The sequence below is a fragment of the Hemiscyllium ocellatum genome, chromosome 20 (genome assembly GCF_020745735.1).
Source record: "Hemiscyllium ocellatum isolate sHemOce1 chromosome 20, sHemOce1.pat.X.cur, whole genome shotgun sequence".
In the NCBI taxonomy this organism is placed as follows: Eukaryota; Metazoa; Chordata; class Chondrichthyes; order Orectolobiformes; family Hemiscylliidae; genus Hemiscyllium; species Hemiscyllium ocellatum.
The window spans coordinates 39,289,687-39,316,631 of NC_083420.1; the positions used below are offsets into that span (position 1 = coordinate 39,289,687).

At 41.8% G+C, this 26,945-nt stretch overlaps 2 protein-coding genes across 2 annotated transcripts in view; one reads left to right on the top strand and one right to left on the bottom strand.

Moving 5' to 3' along the window:
- The window catches only part of iqce (IQ motif containing E), a 67,312-nt gene extending 46,212 nt beyond the window's left edge, over nt 1–21,100 (bottom strand). Inside the window, exons 1-7 of the mRNA XM_060840778.1 lie at nt 20,946–21,100; nt 20,348–20,395; nt 16,988–17,030; nt 9,056–9,202; nt 8,335–8,478; nt 5,818–5,888; nt 2,915–3,028 (exon numbers count right to left, since the gene is read on the bottom strand). Coding sequence (XP_060696761.1) covers nt 2,915–3,028; nt 5,818–5,888; nt 8,335–8,478; nt 9,056–9,202; nt 16,988–17,030; nt 20,348–20,395; nt 20,946–20,981 — 603 coding nt within the window. The 5' untranslated portion in view covers nt 20,982–21,100. The remainder of the gene's footprint in view (nt 1–2,914; nt 3,029–5,817; nt 5,889–8,334; nt 8,479–9,055; nt 9,203–16,987; nt 17,031–20,347; nt 20,396–20,945) is intronic.
- A 272-nt stretch (nt 21,101–21,372) lies between these two features.
- Nucleotides 21,373–26,945, top strand: part of snx8a (sorting nexin 8a) — a 36,977-nt gene continuing 31,404 nt past the window's right edge. The window contains exons 1-3 of the mRNA XM_060840779.1: nt 21,373–21,404; nt 21,795–21,918; nt 23,470–23,597. Of these exons, the coding sequence (XP_060696762.1) occupies nt 21,897–21,918; nt 23,470–23,597 (150 nt within the window). The 5' untranslated portion in view covers nt 21,373–21,404; nt 21,795–21,896. The remainder of the gene's footprint in view (nt 21,405–21,794; nt 21,919–23,469; nt 23,598–26,945) is intronic.

Sequence of the window (26,945 nt, forward strand, 5' to 3'; positions counted from 1 at the left end):
CCTATGTAAACATGTCACACTGTAATTACATTCTACTACAGAAATGGCACTGTAGCATATCAATTTTCACCTTTTTATGATCGAACATCTACCAACTCACTTTGCTGGTTCTCAAATGGTGAGAAACTTTGATAAAACAAGAGATTAAAGTATTATACAAAATAAGGGTGAACTACCTGACTTTAAAGTCAAATTAGGTATGTCTACTTAGCCAGGTATAATGACTACCCTTGAGTTCAATTCCCGCTTCACTTGGCAAGACGAAACTTGACTTTGATGTGGGAGATTATATAATGAAAATTGTGAATCAACGCTATAAAAATATTTTTAAGGTGAGCTCAATAAGTCTGTGTTAAGGAGAACTCTAGAAGAATCAATGCAAGTTGTCAAGTATTAAAAAGATGCAACAGAACTAATTTCTAGAAGGACAGAATTGGAAAGCAGAGAGATTATTTTTAGTTAAACCATAGTAATGGATTAGTGATTGTAACGAGGTCAGCCAGGTGGACCTCATGGAATGAGTTCTTTGATTGAGGCTATTAATCTGGTCCAATCAGGGAGCACTCATGATAGATAAAACCAGGAGTGTTCTTACCTGCACACACACAACATGGGTGCTGGGAAAAAATAAGCACTACTGCAGTTAGGCGGTAGTGTGGGGTTTTAAAAAAAAAGAAAAAATAAACAGACATTCTAGCTGGCTCTGAGGAAGCTGGATCAGAAAAAAAAACTAGGAGTGTTAAAAAGAGAGAAAAAATATAAATAAACAGGAGTTAAAAAAACAGGGGTGTTAGCATTGCCCTTTGATGTGAAGGTCACTGCTTGTCACTGGCCACTTGGATGTTTCCTTTCTTCCTGGTGGTGGAAACTGAATAAAGATTCGTGTGCCTTGTGTCTCTGACTGTCTCACACCTGCACACAAACAACATGGGTGCAGGGGAAGTGTGAGGGTAAAGAAAAAGAAAGAAAAGACCAGGAGTGTCAGACATCCTGTTCACTCTGAGAGCTGGATCAGTGTCAGGGAGTTCCCACATTTAAAAAAGGGGTGACTTTGTGACGGGATGCCTACCATTGTGGAGTTATTTTAGTTCATGCATAATGTGGCACCTTTGCATCAATTTTTAAAGAAGGGTCAGTCTTGGAGACTATCATGCAGCTAAGCCATTGCTTTTAAGGAAGTGAAGCAACAACTCTCATCCTCGATGGTGCTGGCACACTCTGATCCCAAGTGAAATCTAGTATTGACATGCGTTGCCTCCCCATATGGCATCGAGGTAGTATTAGCTCATTGGTGGCCCAGAGGAAAGGAATGCCCAATAGCTTATGCATCCAGGAAGGAAGGTTTGATGTTCATATTTGGTGTCAGGAAGTTCCACCAATACCTTGTATAATGTATAATTTTTTTAAAAAAGTGTTAGCATTGCCCTTTGATGTGAAGGGCACTGCTTGTCATTGGCCACTTGGGTTATTCCTTTCTTCCTGGTGGTGGAAACTGAATAAAGATTCGTGCGCCTTGGGTCTCTGACTGTCTCACATCTGCACACACACAACATGGGTGCAGGGGAAAAATAAGCACTACCACAGCTAGGCAGTAGTGTGGGGGTAAAGAAAAAGAAAGAAAAGAAAAAAAAAGAACAGGAGTGTCAGACATCCTGTTCATTCTGACAGCTGGCTCTAAGGGAGCTGGATCCATGTGTAAATAAAGGGTGCCTTCATGACAGGATACAGAAAGAAAAAAAAAGCCAGGTGTGTTAAAAAGAGAGAAAAAAATAAATAAGGAGTAAAAAAAACAGGAAAACAACCAGGAGTGTTAGCATTGTCCTTTGATGTGAAGGGCATTGCTTGTCACTGGCCACTTGGGTGTTTCCTTTCTTCCTGGTGGTGGAAACTGAATAAAGATTCATGCACCTTGTGTCTTTCACTGTGTCACACCTGCACACACACAACATGGGTGTAGGGGGAAAACTAACCACTACCGCAGTTAGGCAGTAGTGTGGGGAAGAAAATAAAACCAGGAGTGTTTGACTTAATCCCTGCCCTCCCCTTCACTGATTGATCACACAGCATTGCCCTTTGATGTGAAGGGCACTGGTTGTCACTGGTCACTGGTCACTTGGGGGTTTTCGTTTCTTCCTGGTGGTGGAAATTGAGTAAAGATTTGTACACCTGCACACACAAAAAAAAAGGAGTTCTGTCACTCTGAAAGCTGCCTCTGAGGGAGCTGGATCAGTTAAAAAAAAGAGAAACAGGAGGGTCAGAGGGAAAGAAAGAAAAAAAACAGGAGTGTCAGACATCCTATCACTCAGAGAGCTGGATCAATGTCAAGGGCTTTCCATGTGTAAATAAAGGGTAACTTGGTAATGGGGATACTGGCCTCTGTGGAATTATTTAAGGGATGTGTGCATAATTCTAGTTTCCTTTTACAAAAAAAATTCAGAGGCATTGAAGAAAGTGCAAAAAACCACAATGAGCTCATAGCCATCAGGAAAGAATGAATGTGAACTGGCTGAGCCTTGTTTCTCGAGAAAAAGATAGATGTCCTGAAAGTGCTCTGAAGGCATTTGATAGGCTAAGGTGTTTGAGGGACTGTCCAAAACTAGGGATTATGACTCCAAGGTCATCACTAACAAATCCAATAAGGAAAACAGAGAAAATATGTCTTTATTCATAGAATGGCTAGAATTATTCATAGAACTTGCCATCACATGCAGTGATTGAGGCTAATAGCATTGATACATTTAAGGAGTAAGCTACAAAGCTACAAAGTTAGATGAAGAGAGAGGGAAAAGGCTTATGTGGAGCAGAAACACTGGCATGGGACCAGTTTGGTTAAATGCCCTGTTTGTATGCTTTAAGTTTATATAATGCCAAACAATATGATAAGAACACTGGTTTTAGTGTGTGTTTAATTTACCTTGGAAGGATCCAACAGCTGGTCAATCTGTTTCTCTTTTCTGCTGTTTTCCTCCTCTGATCGTCTCAGCTTTGTTTTCAGGATATAATTCTCAGCCTTCTGAGTTTGAATCATCTGTGGGAAGTAGGGGGTTTGGGCAGATACACAACATGATGGGGGAAATTAGTCACTGATTGTATTGGATTGTCTGAAAGATTTGGAATATATCAGGTACTGCACATGCTTACATCACAAGTAATAACTTCACTTTTGAACTTCAATGTGGTTCTCCTCCTCCACTCTTTCAGCTTTGCCACCAAACTGTTCCTTGGGTAATATGGCTCAGAGAGAAAAGCTGTTTTTCTTTCTTTTAAGCTAATCTATTTTTCTAATCAACCAATTCAAAGGTGTTGTTACTGGAGTAGGTGGAACTTGAACCTGAGCCTCTCAGTCCAGGGGGAAGAACGCTGCTACTGCAACGTTTTTTGATTAGCATTATTGAAGCTGTTATAGTATCAGTCATGGATCGGGGAGAGCACTTTCATATTGGAGACAGAAGGCCATGGGTTTCAGACAATCACAAAATCCGCCTATGTATATTTGTCACACTATAAATAAATTCCACTCCTAGAGGTGACATTTTTCAGGCTTCCTCAATTCCCCACTCCAAATCCTGCAATTTAAAGTGGGATAATGAATCTCAGGGGCAGAATTAAAGAGGTTGAGGCAGTAGAGCCAAGCCAGATTCATTTCTCATGTTTTTAAAAATATTAATTCTTTGGAATACAGGCATCCCTGGCAAGGGTGGCATTTATTACCCAAGATGCATTGAGAAGATAGTAGTGAAATGACTTCTTAAGACTGCTGTAGTCTGTTCAGTGGATGTAATTCCTCAGGACTGTTTGGTAAGATATAATTCTTTGCAGAAATTCCATAAATTGAGTGGCAGTTGTCAGCTCACAGCTGAAATCACTAATTCTTTGCAGTTTCATGTCTCATTTATATCTCATTTCTGCTTTGATATTTAAATAAACCTGAACTGAATTCTAAATTTTAAAACTTTGATTTCATCCAAGCATGATAGCATTTTGCTGGAGTCAAAACTACTCACATATGTGATTCGTAGCAGTGTTTTCTAGCTATGAATTTTGGCCCTGTTTCCAAGGCTAACCAGCTGTGTTTTGGCTATATGCTACTGTGCCGTTAGAGATTTGTTGCCAAGTAATATTCCATTGCTTAAGAAGAGGAATTTTTTAAAATTTGTGGATTCCAATGACTTCCTGGAGACTACTCATGAAAAGAGTGGATGGCCTTACAGCGGAGGGTCAATGGAATGGAGTTCGATTAATGGACAGTATATATTTGACAGACATCATTAAGGATGGGTCAACAAACATAGCTTTACAAAGTAGGTAGATTTTGCTAAGCCCATGTGCTTTGTTAAGATATTTTGATTTGAAAAACTATGGATGGATAACTCGAAAGACTAGAATATAGCAAGAAATTTGGCTTAAAGGATACAGCTTTCTGAATTTGCTACTGCAGCTTAGTGGCAAATAGGCAACTGCTAACACTACAGAGGGAAAGGACATCAAGGGAGTGACTAATCATTCCCCTGTAAAAATATTTGAAGAGTTGTATATAGATGGTCGTTTTACCATTTTAGAGACGTTATTAATTTGGATTACTTTACCATTTTGGATCATGGGTATACTAATTTGGGGTTAATGTCTGCCCTATAATAAAGTTGCATTTCCTTCTTCCTTCTGATACAACTAAGTGCTCTCCTTCCTTTCAATAAAGTTCCTTTTTCTTCTTCTTTTTACGTACATGATCACTGATATTATAAACTAAACAATTTGTAATCATTCTATTATTGTTATATTCAATAAAAATTGTTTTAACATTTTCCTGGGGATTGTCACTCATTCCTATTGTATTCTAAGTGTGATTCAGAATCCAAGAGAGATCCTGCATACTCTGACAATTGACTCTTAGCTGTATAGTGTATTTCTTTAGGATTTTAGTGACATATAAACGGAGATCTGTCTGTCTCTTCAGTTGGACGCAGAATATTTTGTAGTACTTTGTCAAAGAAGAGCTGAAATTCTCTTGAATGTCTTGGTAAATATTTGTCTCTCACTCAACATCACTGAAACAGATTATCTATTTGTGGGGCAATAATGTGAACAAATTGATTAGTATTTCCTCTACATTAAAGTTCAAAAGTAATTTATTCACTATGAAGCACTTTAGGATGTCCTAAGGTTGTGAAAGGCACTGTATATGTGTTAACCTTCCTTAAATATTTTAACTCACATCAAAGCAAACAAACACATTGTTATTAGATCCCCTACAATGTGGAAATAGGCCCTTTGCCCAACAAATCCACACCAACCCTCCAAAGAGAACCCACACAGACCCATTTCCCTCTTGACTAACACACCTAATCTATGGGCAATTCACCTAACCTGCACATATTTGGACTGTGGGAGGAAACCGGAGCACCCGGAGGAAACCCATGCAGACACAGGGAGAATGTGCAAACTCCACACAAGCAGTCGTCCGAGGCTGGAATCGAACCTGGGATCTTGGTACTGTGAGGCAGCAGTGCTAACCACTGAGCCATGTTATTAGCCTATATAAGTGGGCATGAAGTTCTGTTTATGATCAATGAATACTTGAAGCCACATGGCATTCAGCACTGCTCAAGACTTCATTTAGGTTTACTATTGCTGGTAGCAACGGCAATTACACAGCATCCATGCAGAAGACCTTCCAGGTTTCTATTCTTGCTATAGTGTCCAGTGGCTGAGCTGCCACATAAAAGTGCTCAATGCCTTTGTTCAGACTTGTTGGTTACAGAAACTCCATCAACTGTAAATTGCTGAGTAACCTCTGGTCCCCATTAGGGTAGCACTCACCTTCTTTAGTTCAATGATCTCATCGTACATGTCCTCTTTCTCCTTGTAGTCAGGAGTGCCAGGGACATAACCTACAGTGCAAAGGAAAGAGGAATCACAGTGAGGAGAGAGAGGTCAGAGAGAAAATGTGAGACAGAGAAAAAAAAGAGAAGGACAAGGGAATGAAACAATAAGAAAATAAAATGAGGGGAAAAGACAGAGAACAAAAAGAGAGACAGAGTTAACAGAAATTGTAATGAATGGTTACTATTGAACAGAATTACAGGGATTTTTCAAACATTATATGGGGAATGTCAAGGTCAAGGAAAAGATTTCAGAGTAATATAGAAAAGTGAAAACTAAGGCCTGAATCTTTTGAGACATAGCATTATTTACCGGGTCTTCCACAGCATCCACTGGAAACCTAAACACAGCAGAATTTGGAATTTGGGATGTGTGATGGAGTGGGGCAGAATCCAGACATGCACATTCTGGTGGCACTAGCAACTGTATGGCATACTAAAAAGTCCATGTTGAATGTTAGTGAATGAGTGAGTGGATGAATGTAACTTCACATAAACCTGCATCCCAACACCAAGTCACCATTTATTTACATGTGGAGAGTCCTTTACACTGATGCAGCCTACTCAGAGCCAACTCTGAGAATGAGCAGGATGTCTGACACTCCTGCACTTTTTATAAACACGTCCACGTCAACCCTCCAAAGATTAACCCATCCAGACCCATTCCCCGACATTTACCCCTGACTAATAACTTATACTATGGGCAATTTAGATTGCCAATTCACCTAACCTCCAAATCTTTGGACTGTGTGAGGAAACCTGGAGGAATCCCACGCAGACACGGAGAGAATGTGTAAACTCCGCACAGACAATCGCCTGATGCTGCAATCGAACCCAGGTCCATGGCACTGTGAAGCAGCAGTGCCAACCACTGGGTCATTGTGCCGCCCATGACAGTCCTGCTTTATTTTGAAAAATCAAACAATTCACCGTTTACAAAGCAATTAACATTAACAGCTGTATACAGAGAAGCAGCAATTTACAAGGGAGAGGAATAGCAAAGCCAGGCCCCAAACCCTACCGTTAAACCAGTTTTCAGGGAAATGAGGATAACCACAATTCCCAACAGTCCTGCTCTTTCTTTTCTTTTGTTCACAAATAGGAAGGATTTGGAGGATAGGTGGAACTGGTTTAGTTTGGGATTACGGTTTGCATGGACTGACTGGACTGTTTCCATTCTGTAAGACTCTATAGCTCCACAGAGGTTGTTGTTCTGTCACAAAGTCAGCCTTTAACAGTCCTGCTCTTATCTGTCAATCAGGGCTCCCTGACAGGACCAGATTAACAGCCACAATATCCACATCCACAATATGGATTCTCCAGTTCTCAAATTACTCAGTGAAACCAATAGCATCTCAGAATTAGAGGAGGCTTGGAGTCGTAATATTCTTTAATGAAATTAGTCAACTCTTGAAAAGTTTTAATATCTCATGCCTCAGGGAAAGTTAGACTCCCAATAACTGAAAAAGTGGCTCTTCATATGCCGCAGTGTCAGTTACCTGGAAATAAATAACACATTATTTGCACATGCTGAGCCCAGTCTTCAACAGCAGGATGGAACTAGTCAAGCTTCTCTTGGCATGATGCCATAAATACTTACCCAACTCAAAAACGACTGTTGTGTACGAATTTCTTTAGGAGCATGGTTTTATCTCGGTACCATTAAAGTAGCTCCAGAGGCCGATATTTATTTACACTGATTCAGCTCCCTCCTAGCCAGCTCTCAGAGTGACAGGATGTCTGATACTCCTGGGTAGGTAGATTGAGTGGAAGTCAGATTCAGTTGGAGGTAGGGTGATTGGGACTGATCAGATTGGGTTATTGGGGGTATTTGTGGGTTCAGGAGGATAGTTAGGTGGCCAGATTTATAACTGGGTCATGCTTGGAATCAAGTGTTGGTTAGTCGAGTGTTTGGGATCGTTGGGTATGATTAGGGTACAGTTGTATTGTTACCCAGGGGTTAGGCCAGGTTTTCTCTGTCTATGTTCCTAGGTAATATTCCAGGAAAGTACATCAGAACTGACTGGGGGATCTTAGGGATCAGAATAATTCTCCACCATAAGTTTAGTTTAAATTTGCTGGGCAATTTCATAGAAATTTATACATCAGAACTTTCACGTGGTCCTGAAGCACACCTGTGATTGTCTGAGACCTGATGTACAATCTGGAGAGTGTAAGGTTTGGTTGTATCGTTCAAGAAACAGTTGATGTAGTGATATAGAGATTGTTAAATAGTTTTGCAGGGATGATGAAAAGGACCTTCATGGCCTGTTATCCTGAAGCATATTGTTGCCTTGACTGTTGTTACTTAGATATTGATTTTGGAAAGTGGAGAGCAACAGGCTGAAAAACCTTTGCAAATCTTCTTGAAACCCAACATTGGGCCACTAAGAAGGCCAATTTCTTATTTTGAGTCTATTTTTAAAAGGGGAAGATGTTTATAAAGAATACCCACCATTACTGGCTGAACGGGAATGCTTTGGCTTTTTCATACCAAGAGCCTCTTTCAGATATTCCGGTGTACTTGTGTAGCTCGAGTTCCGACTGTATCCAGAGTTATACTCAGACTTCAGTGACTGGGACAGAGCTGAGGGAACAACTGTTATAACAATGTGATAACAATGAGAATCACAACACCCTTAAACTCAAACATGCTAACATATCAAAAAGCTATGTATATGCATATATGAATCCGTATGTGCATATATGAATCCGTAGGTACATATATGCATAAGCACACACAGACTGGGCTGGGTTAGGTTACTTGTCCTCGATCAAATGAAGCGAGAGGTCGCATTGCTGGTGGTGCTCTTCCATCAGTTCCTTTAAATTTCAAATCTGAGAACTCAACTCGGGTATAGAAATGTAAGCAAAGTTAGGATCAGATTCAAATGTGAGGTCTCCACCATTCAAACTGACAAGTCTGAAGTGGCTATTGTTCTTCAACATGGAACCAACATGGGAGAGGGGGATAATGGAGGGGAGGAATGGTGAACGGAAAGGAGGGAAGTGGAAAGGAGAAAATCAAAAAAGGAATGTGAAAATGATTAGAGGGGAAGGGATGGTTAAGTCTGTTGGGAGAAGGGAGGGATAGGAGAGAAAAGAGAAGAAGAGGGGAGAGCTTGAGAGGGAAGAGAAGGGGAGGATATTGGATGACCTATATGGCTGTCACTTACCAGCACCCTGTTTAAGTGATGCCACCCACATCTCTCTCGGCACCTTGGCTGATGGGTTTTCCATGTGCATAGTCCCTGTACTCTTTAATGATCTCCATACAGCTGCCTTCTTTGGATGCAAGTATGTGTTTGAGAGATACGGGGATTCTGTAGGAAGAATGAAGTGTGAGATAAAGGCAGTAAGCAGGATTTCAAAGATAGCTTGGACAGCAGTACCTGCAACAGCATACATCTCTATGACTCTAAGACCCTGTTTGTGGCTTTTCTGCCTTCAAATGTCAGCTGTGGTTCAGTGATACTACTCTTACTTCTGATGCAAATGTTTGAGGGGTCAACTCTCTCTCCGAAGAATTGGGCACACAATCCAAGCTGTTAGTTCACTGAAATAGTGAGAAAATGCTGCTCTCTTGGAGGTGGCATCTTTTGGATATTCAGTTATACTAGAGTCATAGAGATGTACAGCATGGAAACAGACCCTTCGGTCTAACCTGTCCATGCTGACCAGATATCCCAACCCAATCTAGTCCCACCTGCCAGCATCTGGCCCATATCCCTCCAAACCCTTCCTATTCATATATCCATCCAAATCCCTCTTAAATGTTGCAATTTTACCAGCCTCCACCACATCCTCTGGCAGCTCATTCCATACATGTACAACCCTCTGCATGAAAAAGTTGACCCTTAGGTCTCTTTTATATCCTTTCCCTCTCACCCTAAACCTATGCCCTCTAGTTCTGGAGTCCCCAACCCCAGGGAAAAGACTTTGTCTATTTATCCTATCCATGCCTCTCATAATTTTGTTAACCGCTATAAGGTCACCCCTCAGCCTCCACTGCTCCAGGAAAACAGCCCCAGCCTGTTCAGCCTCTCCCAGTAGCTCAAATCCTCCAACCCTGGCAACATCCTTGTAAATCTTTTCTGAACCAGTGGCGCTCCACTGGTCACAGGCCTCCAGTCTGAAAAACAACCCTCCACCACCACCCTCTGTCTTCTACCTTTGAGACAGTTCTGTATCCAAATGGCTAGTTCTCCCTGTATTCCATGAGCTCTAACCTTGCTAATCAGTCTCCCATGGGGAACCTTGTCTAACGCCTTACTGAAGTGCATATAGATCACATCTACTACTCTGCCCTCATCAATCTTCCTTGTTACTTCTTCAAAAAACTCAATCACATTTGTCAGACATGATTTCCCATGCACAAAGCCATGTTGACTATTCCTAATCAGCTCTTGCTTTTTCAAATACATGTACATCCTGTCCCTCAGGATTCCCTCCAACAACTTGCCCACTACTGAGGTCAGGCTCACCGGTCTATAGTTCCCTGGCTTGTCTTTACTGTCTTTCTTAAACAGTGGCACCACGTTTGCCAACCTCCAGTCTTCCGGCACCTCACCTGTGACTACCAATGATACAAATATCTCAGCAATCACTTCTCCAAAGGCACCATCTGTCCTATTTGATGGATTAACAGATTATGACAGCATTCAGAGTACAGCAAGGGAGTTTTCAAATACTCTGTTCTCTCAATCAATGCAAGTAAAAACAGATTATCTGATTATTTGCACATTGTATGAATTTTCTGCCAGTAAATTGGTTGATGCATTTAGAGTCATAACAGGACAGAGGGAGGCTACACTGACTTTCCAATCAATCTTATTATCCCATTTGAACTCCCTCATCTGTGACTTGCACTATAGCAATGACTAAATTCTGTAAGTACTTAATTGATTGTAAAGCATATTGGGATGCCTGAAGTAATGGAAAGCAGTATGTCATTGCCAAGTCTTTAAGATGTAGGAACAGAAATAGGCCATTTGGTCCACTGAGCCCACTTCACCATTCTGCAAGATCATACCTGACCTGATAATCCTCAACTCCACTTTCTGTCTTTTCCCCATAAACCTTGATTCCCTTACCAAGTAAAAATCTATCAACTCATTCTTGAATACGCTTAATAACCAAGCCTCAGCAGCCCTCTGTTGAAAAGAATTCCACAGATTCACCACACTGAGAGAAGATATTCCACCTCATCTCTGTCTTAAATGGGTGACCCCTTACTCTGGACCTAGAATGTCCCACAAGGGGAAATAAACTTTCTAAATCAACCCTAAAAATCTGACACATTTCAATAAGATCTTCTCTCATTTCCTAAATTCCAACAAGCACATACCCAACTTACTCAACCTCTCTCATAAGGAAATCCTTCCACTTCCAAAATGAACTCAGTGGACCGGTGACGAGCGGTGTCCCGCAGGGTTCAGTGTTGGGGCCACAGCTATTCGCAATATATATTAATGATTTGGATGAGGGGACTGGGGGCATTCTAGCGAAGTTTGCCGATGATACGAAGTTAGGTGGACAGGCAGGTAGTACTGAGGAAGTGGGGAGGCTACAGAAGGATCTAGACAGTTTGGGAGAGTGGCCCAGGAAATGGCTGATGGAATTTAATGTGAGTAAGTGCGAGGTCTTGCACTTTGGCAAAAAGAATAAAAGCATAGACTACTTTCTAAATGGTGAGAAAATTAGTAAAGCCAAAGTACAAAGGGATCTGGGAGTGCTAGTCGAGGATTCTCTAAAGGTAAACATGCAAGTTGAGTCCGTGATTAAGAAAGCGAATGCAATGTTGTCTCTTATCTCAAGAGGGTTGGAATATAAAAGCACCGTTGTGCTACTGAGACTTTATAAAGCTCTGGTTAGGCCCCATTTAGAGTACTGTGTCCAGTTTTGGTCCCCACACCTCAGGAAGGACATACTGGCACTGGAACGTGTCCAGCAGAGATTCACACGGATAATCCCTGGAATGGTAGGTCCAACATATGAGGAACGGCTGAGGATCCTGAGATTGTATTCATTGGAGTTTAGAAGATTAAGGGGAGACTAAATAGAGACGTACAAGATGATACATGGCTTGGAAAGGGTGGACGCTAGGAAATTGTTTCCATTAGGCGAGGAGACTAGGACCCGTGGACACAGCCTTAGAATTAGAGGGAGTCAATTCAGAACAGAAATGCGGAGACATTTCTTCAGCCAGAGGGTGGTGGGCCTGTGGAATTCATTGCCATGGAGTGCAGTGGAGGCCGGGATGCTAAATGTCTTCAAGGCAAAGATTGATAGATTCTTGTTGTCTCGAGGAATTAAGGGCTACGGGGAGAACGCTGGTAAGTGGAGTTGAAATGCCCATCAGCCATGATTGAATGGCAGAGTGGACTCGATGGGCCGAATGGCCTTACTTCCACTCCTATGTCTTATGGTCTTATGGACCTTCTCTGAACTGCTGCCAATGCTAGTATGCCTTTCTTAAGGTGAGAGGACCAGAATTGTTCACGGTATTTCAACTGTGATTTGATAATTTTAGCAATACCTCCCAACTTGCATACTCCATTCTCTTTGAAATAAAGGCCAACGTTCCATTTGCTTTCCTGATTACCTGCTCAACTTGAATGGTAGATGTTTATGATTATATACTAGTATCCCAAAGTGCCTCTGCAGCTTTCTGTAGTCTTTTCCCAAATATTAAGCTCTTATGCATTTTGGCGGGAAGAAAATAAGGTCACGTTTTCCCACATCATATTTCACCTGCTAAATTTTGCTAGGTCACTTAACTTGTCTATATCCCTCTGTAGATTATTTGTATTACTCTCACTACCTAAATTCCCACCTAAGTTTGTGTCATCTGCAAACTTGACATAGTACATTCACTTCAGACATCCAAATCTTTAATAAATACTGTAAATAATTGTGACCCCATTACTGATCCGTATAGTGCTCCAATGGTTTAGGCCACCATCCTGAAAGTGCCCCCAGATCCCAACTCTCTGTTTTCAATTAGTTAGCCAATCCTATATCCATGTGAATACAATACCCCAACATCATGGGCTTTTACCTCATTAAGTAGGTTTATGGCCATTCTTATCAAATGCCTTTCATATTGCATTTGACACAGAATTCAAGTAAACCCACAAACAGGGAAGCCAGTAAAGGGGCACTTCACACAGGACTCATATCCAAGATCCTTCACACTCATTACTGCCCAGACTCACCCATAGATTTAACAATTTTAACAGCCTAATTTTAGTCTTCACTGCCATCAACAGAGAGAATTGTGTGTGGTGATAAAGCTTATTTTCCGCCTGATCCCAATGGTTTTTCCCTCAGGTTAAAAATTACAATAAAACATACAGTGCAATACAGCACAGGAACAGGGCCTTTGGCCCACCAAGTTTGTGCCAATTCCTAACGCTTATTTAGACCCACTACTGTGATAATATTATGGCTTTAAGAAGTGAATTTTGTCCTGGTGTTTTTTTAATGAAGAAACATTGAGACAGAATTACCAAGTGGTATGCTCAAAGACAATAAGATATACTGCTTGAGAGGCTTTGGGCTTTATTAAAAGTTGGAACAGTAAAAGCAGTCTGAACAGGTGGGGTCAAGCTTCCACAGAATCAGAATTTTAGTTCTTTTTTTCTGCAGTCTTAAAGCCTAATTGTGGAAGCTTTTATTCCTATCTCTATCACAGCTAAACACTGAGGTTCTCTTACTGCTGCTAGAATTACATGTGAGACACTGAATTTGCCATTGCTAATTGTGTGTTTATGGGATGTTACTATATTGGAACAGTTAATTAGTCATTTATATATATTAGAATTTTGATAATTACAGTTAAAACAATTCTTTTGTTTTTATTCTGTCTGTATTTTAACTGTAGTGTAAAATTAAAGTGTGTTTTGCTTAAAGTCGAGCAGTTTGACTAATCAAGTTAATCTGGAATGCAATACCTTATACTTACCTTTAAAAAAAGAAAAGGTTAGGGTCCAGAGGATTTGGTCTGGTCCAAAAAACTACTCATTACCCATCCATGGTTTCAATCCCTCTGTTCACATGTCTATCTAGATACACCTTAAATATTGCTAACATGCTTGCTTTCACCACCTCCACTGGCAGAGCGTTCCAGGCACCCACCACCTTCTGTGTGAAATTTTCTTCCTGCACTTCTCCCCTAAACATTCCCCTACTCATCTTGAACCTATGCCCTCTTGTAGTTGATCTTTCCACCCTGGGAAAATACAACCCATGTATGCCTCTCACAATTTTGTAATCCATGATCAGGTCACTGCTCAGCCTCTGTCTTTCCAGTGAAAACAATTTGAGTTTCTCCAATCTCTCTTCATAACTAAAACCCTCCAGACCAAGCAACATTCTGTTAAACCTTCTCTACATAGTTTCCAAAACATTCACATCCATTTGAAAAAGTGGCAACCAGAACTACATGTAATGTTCCAAACGTGGCTGAACTAAAGTTTTGCACAGTTGTAACATAACTTGCTAACTTTTATATTCAATGCCCCAGCAGATGAAGGCAAGCATGCTGTATGGCTTCTTGACCACCTTATTCACCTGTGTTGGCACTTTCATGGGATCTGTGGCCAGATCACAGCTGGCCCTGGGTACTTGTGTACCTAATGAATTTCAAGACATTCAACACTTCCTCCTTCATTATGTTGACCTGCCCAAGAGTATTCACACACCTTTCCCGAACCTCAACATCCCTCTCTTTGGTGAATACTGTTGAATCTCACTATTTCATCTAGCTCCACACATAACCTCCCTCCTTTCAGGGTTCTGTATGCCAGATCCATCTGTCCATCAATGCTACTAAAGGTCCGACCATTTATTGTATAATTCCAAAATGAATCACCTCCTATTTGTCTGGATTAAACTCCATCTGCCATTTCTCTGCCCAAATCTGCAATCAATCTATATTCTGCTGTACCCTTCGACAATCCTCACTATCTGCAACTCCACCAATTTTGGTATCACCTGTAAAATTATCAGATCACTTGCACTTCCTCCAGATCATTTATATGTATTGCAAACAACAAAAGGTTCTCGCAATAATCCCTATAGAACACCACTAGTTACTGATCTCCATTCTGAAAAGCATCCTTCCACCGCTACTCTCTGTCTTCCACAACAAAGCCTGTTCTGTACCCACCTAGCCAGCGCACCCTGTATCCCATAAGACTCTACCTTTTGTACCAGCCTTCTATGAAGTACTTTATCAAATACTTTACTAAAGTCCATGTAGACAACATTCACTGCCCTTCCAATCAATCTTGTCACATCCTCAAAAAACTCAACCAAGCTGATGAGAAATGACTTTCCTCACACAAGTTCATTTGCTTCCAAATGTAATTAAATCCTGTTTCTCAGTATCTTCTCCAACAGGTCCTCACCACTGACTCAAACTCACTGGCCTGTAATTACCTGGATTATCGTTGATGCCCTTCTTAAACAAAGGAACAACACTGGCCACTCTCTAGTCCTCTGAAACCTTACCTGAGGCCAAAGAGGATGCAAAGATATCTGTTAATGCCCTACTACAAGTGGTTCTCCGATAACACTGTAGTTGTGTTTCAGCAAAACCTCGCTTAATAGAAATAATGGGGCCGATGGGAAAAATGGGGTTGGGGCAGACCAGCAAAAAATATCACTCATGATTGCTCAAAAATCACCCAAAAGTCTGAGTCACAGCATTGCCTAAAATTATATTTATTAACAAAACAAAAGTAAATTTAACACAGTGTAAGAAAGCTGCTTTGTGTACAGTACTTCTCCCAAAAAGCTGCTCTGTGGGCAGCTGACATTGGCACATGCGCAAAATGGCACATGTGCCGATGTCAGCATCAGTCTATGTGCAGATCGGCATGAAAACCAGCACGGACACTTGTGCTTGGGCAGAATGGCATGGACATGGCACATGCGCAGAACGGCATGGACATTGGTGTACGTGCAAAACACATGGAGGTTTTGGCACATGTGCAGAATGAAGCATATAAACCAGTCCCCAATGGAATCACGTTATTGACAATGGAAGCAAGCGTTCTTAAAAATACCATTCTCTAATTCTTCAGTAACCTTATAGCCAAATCACGCTGCTGAAACACGCATTATCTCAGAACTACCTGTACTTCCTCCCTTGCCTCCCACAATGTCCTCAGATAGATCACAGCTGGCCCTGAGTTCTTGTGTACCTAATGAATTTCAAGATATTCAACATTTCATACTTCATTATGTTGACCTGCCCAAGTGTATTCACACACCTTTCCCTAACCTCAACATCCCTCTCTTTGATGAAGACTAATGAAAAGTACAGCTCATTAAGAATCTCACCATTTCAATGCCTCCACACATAAACTCCCTCCTTTATCCTTGAGTGGGCCTACTCTTTCCCTAGCTACCCTCTTGCTCCTAATATATCTATAAAATGCCTTGGGATTCTCCTTAACTCTGCTGGCCAAGGACATTTTAGCCCTCCTAACTCCCGGTTTGAGCTCCTTCCTACTTTCTCTATATTCTTCAAGGACTTTATCTGTTTTTAGATATTGGGTATGCTTCCTTCTTTTTTGACTAAGCTGATAATTTCCCCTGTCATCCAAGGTTCCTGAATCCTACCATTCCTGTCCTTCATTTTCACAGGAACATGCCTGTCTTGCACTCTAATCAACTGGTCTTTAAAAAAACTCCCACATGTCTGATGTTGGTTTATCCTCAAACAACTGCCCCCAATTCATATTCTCCAATTCTTGCCTAATTCAGTTAAAAGTTGGCCTTCCCCTAATTTAACACCTTCATTCAAGATCCATTCTTGTCCTTATCAATAAGTATCCAAAACTAATGGAATTATGGTCACTATCATCAAAATGCTCTCTCCCACTGAAATGTTGATCATCTGGTTGGGCGCATTTCCCAATACTACATCGGTTTGGCCCCCTTTCTCACTGGACTATCCAGGTACTATTCAAAAAATCCTCCTGGTCGTGCTTCTATATATTATCCCACATAAATTCCGGATGTAATGTAATGGCTTCAGGAGGGGAAACATTAGATGGAAAACAGTTGCACTGTGAATTTGAATTAGTACTACTCACTTGGGGATTTGGGTGGCTTATTTGATTTCTTCTTCTTGGGTTTCTATACGTAAAAAAAAAATCAGTAAATCACCTTTTATAAATTTCAGTTTGTCAATAGCTGTGGCTTTGTGGCCTTTGAATTGCACTGTTGAGAGGTGAAACTTGTAGACACACTCCTGACTGGAACTGCAGCATCTTACTATATTAGGTACTGCCTTTTAGATAAAATAATAATATTGTTCAAAGATGGCAAGGGTCTGGTGTGTTGTGAGGTCAGGCAGTGTATGCAAATTTGGTGCTATCTTGTCATTTTAACTATAGTAGCATGCAATCCAATCCAAGCTGTGTTATTGACTGCATGTTTAACAGGGGACTGAAGAACATGCATGGGACAAGCAATGCTCCAGTTAGCCTCCAGCTCTTAAAATGAAGTCTGCTTTGGTGTAAGTCTGAACAAGAAATATGGAGGACCAGATAGCAAGTGCGAACAATGATGGTGTCTGGCTCAGAGGACCTAGCAGCAATGCTGAAGAAAGTTTGATGACTTTGCACACTTATTAAGGTAAGTGAATTCATTTTCAAATCTCTCACCCAATTTCCCTTTACATTTTTATACTATTGGAACTCAAAATATCCCATTTGGTCAGTCACTTTATACCCAGGAGTGAGTGTAAAGTTAAAACACTATGGAGACCAATCATTTTTTAAAGAAGAAGTTAATTTATCAGCACCCAACAAAGAATCACGAGACAAGGTTTCCCATTTTAAGATTTCCGTTACAAACTAAGATTAACATAGACGGAACATTCATAAACAGGCACAAAAACAAAATTGCTGGAAAATGTCAGCAGGTCTGGCAGCATTTGTGGAGAGAAAATAAAGTTAATGTTTTGGGTCCACCTCTTAATGAACTGGAGTCAATCAAGACATTGCTCCAGGCTCAAGTGTAGCGAGAATATTCTTAATGGATAATGAGATATGACCAAATAGTGGATGTGAAATTCAGATCCATAGTGCTGTTCTAGATACTGTATTCTGTATAATCTGTATATAAGGCACTCTTGTCCCTACCTCTTTGCTGAGGTACTCTTTCTGGGCTTTTTTCAGTTATAAGGTCATGTTGAAATCTGAGAGGAACTATAACCACAGGCCAATGTATGAATCAGCAACTCCTGTGTCCTTACAGATTTTAAGCACCAGTTTTCAAAAAGAAAACCTCCAAACACACAACACAGCGCTTCCACAAATAAAAATAGAGAATGCTAAAAATAATCAGCAAGCTTGGAAATATTTGAGGAAAGAAAACATGTCAATGTTGTCTTCTACAAACTCAACATGAGTAGAAGCAAGTCAAAAACACCTCAACTAATGTTGCTACCTGGGATTTCAAATAATCCTAATGCTGAGCCCCACTTGCAGCTAAAGGCATATTCTTTAGTGAATAAAAAGCAAATACATTCAATAGCTGAAATGTGTTGCTGGAAAAGCGCAGCAGGTCAGGCATCATCCAAGGAACAGGAGATTCGACGTTTCGGGCACTTTCCTCATTCCTGAAGAAGGGCTTATGCCCGAAAAGTTGAATCTCCTGTTCCTTGGTTGCTGCCTGACCTGCTGCGCTTTTCCAGCAACACATTTTCAGCTCTGATCTCCAGCATCTGCAGACCTCACTTTCTCCTCAAATACATTCAATAGACTTGTACAGTCCAAGTTTGCATTATCAGTGTAAAATCAGTTAGTAGAAGTGATAAACATCATGACTGTGACCATTAAAAGGCTTCAGCCATATGCAAGGCACAAGCAATTGAATGCTATTTTCAGCATGTGGTACTGTATGAGCTGCACCGGAAGTGGCTGAAGATGTAGCATGCTCTGGTCCCCCAACATTTGCATCGGCCCTTGTTCACTCCAGTTGCCATTTTGGTTTCTGCACTGTTCACCAATGCTAGATGTTACAGATCTATTTGAATTCAGTATTGTATAGGAAGTCAGCTGTAAGACTAATCTTAGCAGTTTCAAAGAGTTAGCTCAGTCACAATGGGCTGAATAGCATTCTCCAATGACATATGAGTCTATATAATAAGAGCATTCAGTTTTTCAGTGCAGTCTCCAGCCTTGATATTAATTTCAAGTTCATTATCCAGTTATTAGCTCACTGCTGTTTGGTAGATCTTTCTGTATTCAAATTGATTGCTATATTTCCTCTATTACAACAGTGATGATAGTTCAAAAATTTCTAAACTGGTTGTAAATTGTTATGATTATCTGAGGTCATGAAGACCACTTATTTTAATAGAGGTTTATCTTTGTTTCCTTTCTTAAAAATTCTATTTAGTACCCTTGAGGTTACTGATAGCTTCAGATGAGTCTCTAGTAGCTGTGATACATTTAAAATTAGTCAGATTAGCATAGCTTTTCTACATATTTTCAGGAATGATCATCTTTTTAAAAATTCATTCACAGGATGAAGGTGTTGCTGCCTCGGCCAGAATTTATTGCCCATCCCTAATTGCCCAAAGGGCAGTTAAGAGTCAACCTTATTGCTGGGAATCTGGAGTCTCACGTAGGCTTCCTGAAGAAGGGCTCATACCCGAAACGTCGATTCTCCTGCTCCTTGGATGCTGCCTGACCCACTGCGCTTTTCCAGCAACACATTTTCAGCTCACACGTAGGCCAGACCTGGTAAGAAGTGAGGATGGCAGTTTCCTTCCTTAAAGGACATTAGTGAATCAGATAGGGTTTTCCTACAATCAACAATGGTTTCATGGTCATTTAGACTCTTAATTCCAGATTTTTATTGAATTCAAATTCCACCATCTGCCATGGTGTAATTCAAACCCAGCACTTCAGAACATTATCTGGGTCTCTGGTATCACCATCTGCTGTTGGTCATATTAAAACTAAGATATTCAACTTTGAATGTCTGAGTTATGATCCTGAGGTTTGGTAATACCATTAGCACACTATTTTCAGAATCCTGCATTTGATATTTTCTTTTGTATTTGTTGACTACTAACGCAACATTAATTATTCAATACCATAAATTTTTTTTGTAATAATGGAAATTGTTTTCCATTTTGCAACCAACAGTTTAAAAGGAGTTCTTGAGTTTGTCAGTTGTTGCTGGTGGAGGGACAGGAGAGGAGAGTTGTGTCAATATTTACAGGCGATCCCCATGACGATGCTAACATTTGTTGGTAATCCCTGGGAGCATGTCAATATTTGCTGATGATCTCCAGGAGTTTGTCAATGTTGATAGGAAATTTCAAACAGTGCGTCAATATCCGTTGAAGCATGCTAAGAAGAGTGTACTACCACTCTGTCAATCAAAATGAACAAAAGGGCAGCTCTGACTGCACAATTATTTCTTAGGTATCTTACCTTTTCTATATCAGATTCATATGTAACGATTGAAAGTCCATCCTCTCCCTGAAACAGAAAAAAAGTACATAAGGAAACTTTATCATGTTGGAAAGTAATTCTCTCTTTCCTTCCTAGGACTATTCCAATCTATGCGTTAGTATTCCGTGAGTCCGATGATTGTTGTCAACTCTCAATTCAGTGACTTTATCATTTATCTAGACTGACATATTACGGTACTAAGGGAGATTTTTTAAAAAGGCGGTGTTAAACCATTGACCGCTGCATCTCTGGCGGCCCACAAGAAGGGCTGGGGAGTTTACTCTCTATCTTCATGACCTGCAGTAACAGGCACACACAAACTAACCCTTGCCCCACACACTGCACAACTGTCTCCTATGTTATCTGTATCACCACAGTTCGAAAACGCTTCATTGGCTGTAAAGAAATAAAGTGCTTTGGGGAGGGATGGTATCGGGGGACGAGGGGGATTTGGGCAAGGGTATAGGATGGGGTGGAATGGGAAGAGAAATTGTTTTGGAAACAATTTGGGTGTTCCCCCCCCCAATAAACTCGGTCATAGAAGTCCGTAGATTCGTTTCTCGGTGTGGTCTCTCACCCCCAGGTCCTCCTCAGTTCCACCACTTAGCGACATCTCGGTACATCAGGATCACCCCGTGCCTGGCTCCGGGGGGGAGGTGGGAAGAGGGTCCTGACTCCCCTGGTTTGGTCCTGGTCCTGGGTCCGTGTGGGCCCCAGCTGTTTGACGGCGGGGCTATAGCAACGGCAGGGAGTCACAACACCGCCGGTCGACTGAAAGGTTACCCGGAGTTAGTTAGGCGGCGAGCGCTGCAAGGGAGCCACAGACAGATTGGTGCAGGAGAGATTAAGACCAAAGAAGAAGCGTGGACGAGTGAGACCGAGGAAGGTTCAAACACCAAGAGAAAGTGAATGCAAAGGAGAAATGAACTGTGTCTGAAACATTCAGCCGCCAACCGCATATCCATGGCGCTCATTGCGCACAGACGCGGGCAACTGGATCTGTTGACTGGAATTGTTCCAGCTAAATATTTTTAAAGTAAGTAGGACGGGTCAATAAAGCCAACACTTTGATGTTGTGTTCGAAAACTCTGAAACCATTGGTCGGGGGGGGGGGATGTCGAAACAAATGAATCCCAGGTCTTGAGCTGAGGCTAAAATCGACCGGAGACGGCTGGTGTCAACTCTACGCCGGTTTTAGTCGGCCCGCTGAAGCCAATCGATCCCCCTCACCGACTCTCGCTCCTCGGTATCGGAGGCGATACCTCGGGAGAAGCGGGTGCTGCCAGATCGGTAACGTGGGGATCACATCGAGTCGGCAAACAGTCGCGCAATTATCTCACCGCCAGGCTCTTCACTTCTGCCATGTACATGAAGGGGAAAGAAAAAAAGTTGTGAAAACTTATTTTAAGTTTTTTTCAAAAAACAGGATTTGGGAGCAGCGAAGTATTTTGAAGGTTATTTATTTTGCCGTCTTGCGTTTATTATTGAGGAAATCACATGGCAGCTTGCCGGCTCACATGATTTGGACATGGAGACGGAGATTAATGAAGGTAAGATGGAAAACTTCAACGTGTCTTCCTCCAGCAGGCTGGCTCTGGCTCTGGCTCCGGCTCCGTTTTTGGACCGAACTTTTTAAAAAAGACTTAACGGTTCGTGTTTTTCTCGGTCACGGGAGTGAAATGACCCGAAGATCAAACCGATGAATGAAAATATCCGGACGGCAATTTTGGGAGGGGGGTCGTAACAGAGTGTGTGAGACTGAGACTGTTCTTAGATTCCGAGACTCCCCGCGCCGCCTGGGGACCCGGTTCTCTAACCGCCACAAACAGCTGTGTGTCCACCCCCCCCCCCCCACCCCCGCGCGCTCAATACCCACCCCCCAACTGTCGCTGGCGCGCGTAGGACCCACCACCCAGGTCTCACACCAGGACCGCGCGTGAGACCCACCCCCCCCCCCCCCAACTGTCGCTGGCGCGCGCGTGTGTGTCTGACCCCAGGCAAGCTTTGGGTCTCAGTCGCGCGCCAGTGACAACACACTGGCTCTCGTTCTCACCTTCCCCCCCCCCCCCGTTTCATGCGTGTGATCACCCCAGGTCTGGCCTGAGCACACACGTGTGACCCCACACCCCTATCCCTGATCTGCCCTGAGCGTACGTGTGACCCCACACTCCCACCCCGGATCTGGCCTGAGTGCATGTGTGTGGCCCCGCACTCCCACCCCGGATCTGGCCTGAGTGCATGTGTGTGACCCCACACTCCCACCGCGGATCTGGCCTGAGTGCATGTGTGTGACCCCACACTCCCACCGCGGATCTGGCCTGAGTGCACATGTGACCCCACATCCCCATCACGGATTTGGCCTGAGCGCACACGTGTAACCCCACACTCCCACCCTGGATCTGGCCTGAGCACATGTGTGACCCCTCATGTGGCCTGAGTGCACATGTGACTCCATGCCTCCACCCCCACCCCATTCTGGCCTGAGCGCACGCGTGTGACCCCTGATCTGGTCTGAGCACACGTGTGTGACCCCACACCCCAGTCTGGCCTGAGCACACGTATGTGACCCCACACCCTCACCCCATTCTGGTCTGAGCACACGTGTGACCCCTGATCTGGCCTGAGCACGGGTGTGACCCCACACCCCACCACAGATTTGGCCTGAGCGCACGCGTATGATCCCACACCCCCACCACAGATCTTACCTGAGTGCACGTGTGTGACCCTGCAGCCCCACCACGGATCTGGCTCGGGCGCACGTGTGACTCCACGCTCCCTCTCCAGCTTTGGCACGAGCACGCGTGTGAGAGAGACACCCCTCTCCCATCCTGGGTCTCATGCACATATGACCCCTCCACCTGTTTCTCCTCTCAACCCATCCTTGTGTCGTGCATGTGCATCTCCCAGCTACAATCAGTTCTGAAGAAGGGGCACTGCACCCCAAATGTTAATTCTGCTTTCTGTCCACTGATGTTGCCTGACCTGCTCAGTTTTTCCAGCAATTTGTTTTTGCTTCTGACTTCCAGCATCTGCAGTTTTTTTACAGTTTTCTACAAAAGTATACCTTCATGTCTTTTAAGTTATCCCTTTGCTTATGGTAGGTGATGTTCCTCCCTATTACCGAAAGGTGTATGAAGCTATTTGCTGTAAACATGAGGATTACGTACGGAGAAGTGATTTTCATAAACTGTTGAACAGGACTGAGCTGCCACCTCTTGTACAGAGTCAGGTAATGCAGCAATTCCTCAGTAAGAACTGACACACAGTGGGAGGTATTTTGAGTTTGTTTTGTGGAGATAATTGCTTAACCTACAGTACTAAGACTGACCACTGTTCTACCGAGAGGTTTACTAGAAAGATGGGAAAACAAGAATTGTTCTGAATGTGAAGTTTATTGGATGGTTTTCAATGGTCTCTTTCAGGTAAAATGGGGTAATGAAGAAAGTCATGTGACATTTTCCAAATCTTGTTTGATAACAACAAGCTTTGCTGGATCAATGAATAGGAAGAACCACTGTGAGTGTAAAATGTTTACGCCCAATGATGACAACAAGATTATGCTAGCTAGATAAATTATCATTCTTCAAATTCTGTGACAGTATCTCAGAGAGGGAAGGGGCTGCAGTTCATGTAGTCAGCAGAGAGGTGTGTCTCTTGTCTGTGAGCTACCAAGCAGAAGCATGGGTGGAAAGCTGGTTTTTGGTTAAAAAGACACATTCCATGGTAAGCCAAGGATTTGGTGAATTTTGTCCTGGTGTGGCCAGAAGTGTCATGCCTTTCTGTTGATATTCTGTTCGGGCTTCTCCCGAAATAGAGAGAAAGTCATTTTGATCATAGCTCTATCTTACGACTTGGTGAAAATGAGAAAGGCCAACCTGATGGCAGCATTGTTGGACCTCTTCCTGTAAAATCTCAGTTCTGCAGATAGTAGTGAAATTTGACACTCGTGTGGGAATTTTGGATGTTAAATTTAGGGTGATATTTTTTCTGTAGTTGCCATATAAATTCTGTTTCATTGACACTTAAGTTTGATTCTGCAAAAGACTTAATTTGATATCTTAATTCTTTGTCATTTACTGAGAATTTTAATTTATGTTTGAAACTTTTTGCCCTCTATGGGAATTGGAACAATTTTTAAAGACGATTGCACTCAGTGTTTGATGATATCAATTGTTGACATTTTTGCCCAGTTTTCTCCCAATTCTTTTTGGACTTTCTTTTTGATGGCACTTTAGAATTTCATAACTCATTTTTATTAGAAATTTTAGGGACAGAGCTTGCCAATAATGTTCTTTTGATGAATTTAATTAACATCAGTATATCAGTGGTGTTTCGTTATTGTTCTGCTTGCTTGTCAGTCTGGCACAGTGTTTCTTGTGGGAGGATGGTAATGTGTTGGAAAAAGTTCAGAGATGGTTTGCCAGACTAATACTTGGAATGAGTGGATTGCCTTATGAAGAAATGCTAAACAGGTTAAACCTGTATCCTCTAGTTTAGAAGAGTCAAAGGTGGCTTAAATAAAGTCTAAAACCCTGAGGAGGTTTGACCAGGTGGATGTTTCCTCTTGTGGGATAATATGTAACTAGGCAACATAATTTTAAAAGCGTGACTGTGAAGCGGAATTTTTTTGAGGATTGTGTGTTTGGAATTCCCTTCCTCAAGGAAGTGGATGGAGGATCTATAAATGTTTTAACATAGAAGTAAATAGATTCTTGATATCGAACATATGCAGGAATGCAGAGTTGAGGTTAAAATCAGATCAGCCATGGCCTTACTGAATGCTGGAGTTAGCTTTAAAGGCTGTGGCCGATTCTTGTTCCTTGTTCATATGTTTGTAGAAAGATTGGCCATAGCTTATGGCAATTTCATACTCTTTGAAATGGTGCCATGGGACCTTTACATCTAAGCTCTTGTTTGACATCTCATTGGAAGGGGCATTGGATAAATACTTTAAAGGGGAAAACAGTTCAGTATATTTGTGAAAGGAGAGGGGAGTATGGGACTTAACCATAGCCTTTTTAAAGAGTCTGAGCTGATTGGCTTTCTCTGCTGTGTTACACTTGACAAACAAATTATTTGTGTTTTAAGTTGCTTCTTTGTAAGTGAAACTGCCAACTGTTCAGTTAAGTGGGGAAATTCAACTTGTGTAATCATTTTCCTCTCTCTCTGACATTGTGGACTGTTTGGTGTTTTCCTGTTTAACTGATTATGTTGGTCACAGTGTAGTATTGTAATAAGTAGGAAGAGATCATAGATTGGATTAATTAACTCATTGTATTTGGTGTAAAATATTGACCAGCAACCTTTTGGACTGAGTATTGTTAAGTATTTCACCTGGCGTTGCTGTTGCTGGAGATTTGGATGAACAGGAAATATGCCATGAAAGGATTGTCCTATAGAAATCGTTTAATGATAACACTGATCATTGTGTTGGTCTGAAGAGGTGATCGTAAGTAAACTATTGCTTTGCCTTTCTCTTAGCAACTTCTCCCTTTTACTGTCTGGTTGAGTTCAGTCCTGATTTATCCATCTATTTAATTAATCACCCTTCACTCTACTGTTCCATGACTACCTTTATCCTTCCAGAGCACAGGAAATAGTTTGCCCTTTTAATTAGAGTTTTTCACAGTGTTTGTCTGATTCAATGCAGGGAGGAGGTTGGCATCTCACTGTTCTGTATATTACTTTCTCGTTGAATAAACTATCTGATCTTTTGGGGAATCTGTGCAGTGTTAGTATAGAACAGGAAAGGAAAGAAAAAGAGAAAAGATGGATTGAGTTGTGCCTTTGATGTACTCGGGATGTTCCAAAGTTAATGATTCCTTGTTGAAATATTGTTTTATAGAAAATGATTGCCAGTTTGTATGCAAGCTCCCATAAGTAACTAATTTATTTGGACCATGGAAAAGAAAAAGGTACCAGCAGTTGGAGGAGTGAGGTATAATATGGAAAAATGTGAGGTATGGACTCTGATAGGAAAAATAGAGGAGCTGAATGTTATTTAAATGGAGAAAGGCTGGAGAAAGCTACAAAACAGAAGGATTTGCGAGTCCTTGTATATAAATCATAAAAAGCTAGCATCCAAGTTCGTCGGGTAATAGGGAAGTGAAATGGTGTATTGCCTTTTATTTCAAAGGGAATGGCGTATAAAAAAAGGAAGGTTTTATTAAAACTGTACAAAGTATGAGTCAGATCACAGCTGAACTACTGTGAATAGTTTTATAAGAGTCTTTGAGGTCTACAACACAGAAAAAGTCCCTTCAGTCAATAGAGTCTGGTCAGAATCAACCACCTAACTATTCTAATCCCATTTTCCACCCAATAGCCTTGTATGCCTAGGCATTGTGAATTCACCGTCTAGGTACTTATAGAGTCATAGAATCATATAGCATAGAAAGAGACCCTTTGGTCCAACCAGTCCATGCTTAACATAATCCCAAATTAAACTAGTACCACCTGCCTGTTCCTGGTCCATATCCCTCCAAACCTTTCCTCTTCATGTACTTATATAAGTGTTTTTTAAATGTAATTGTGCCCACATCCACCACTTCCTCAGGAATTTCATTCCACACATGAA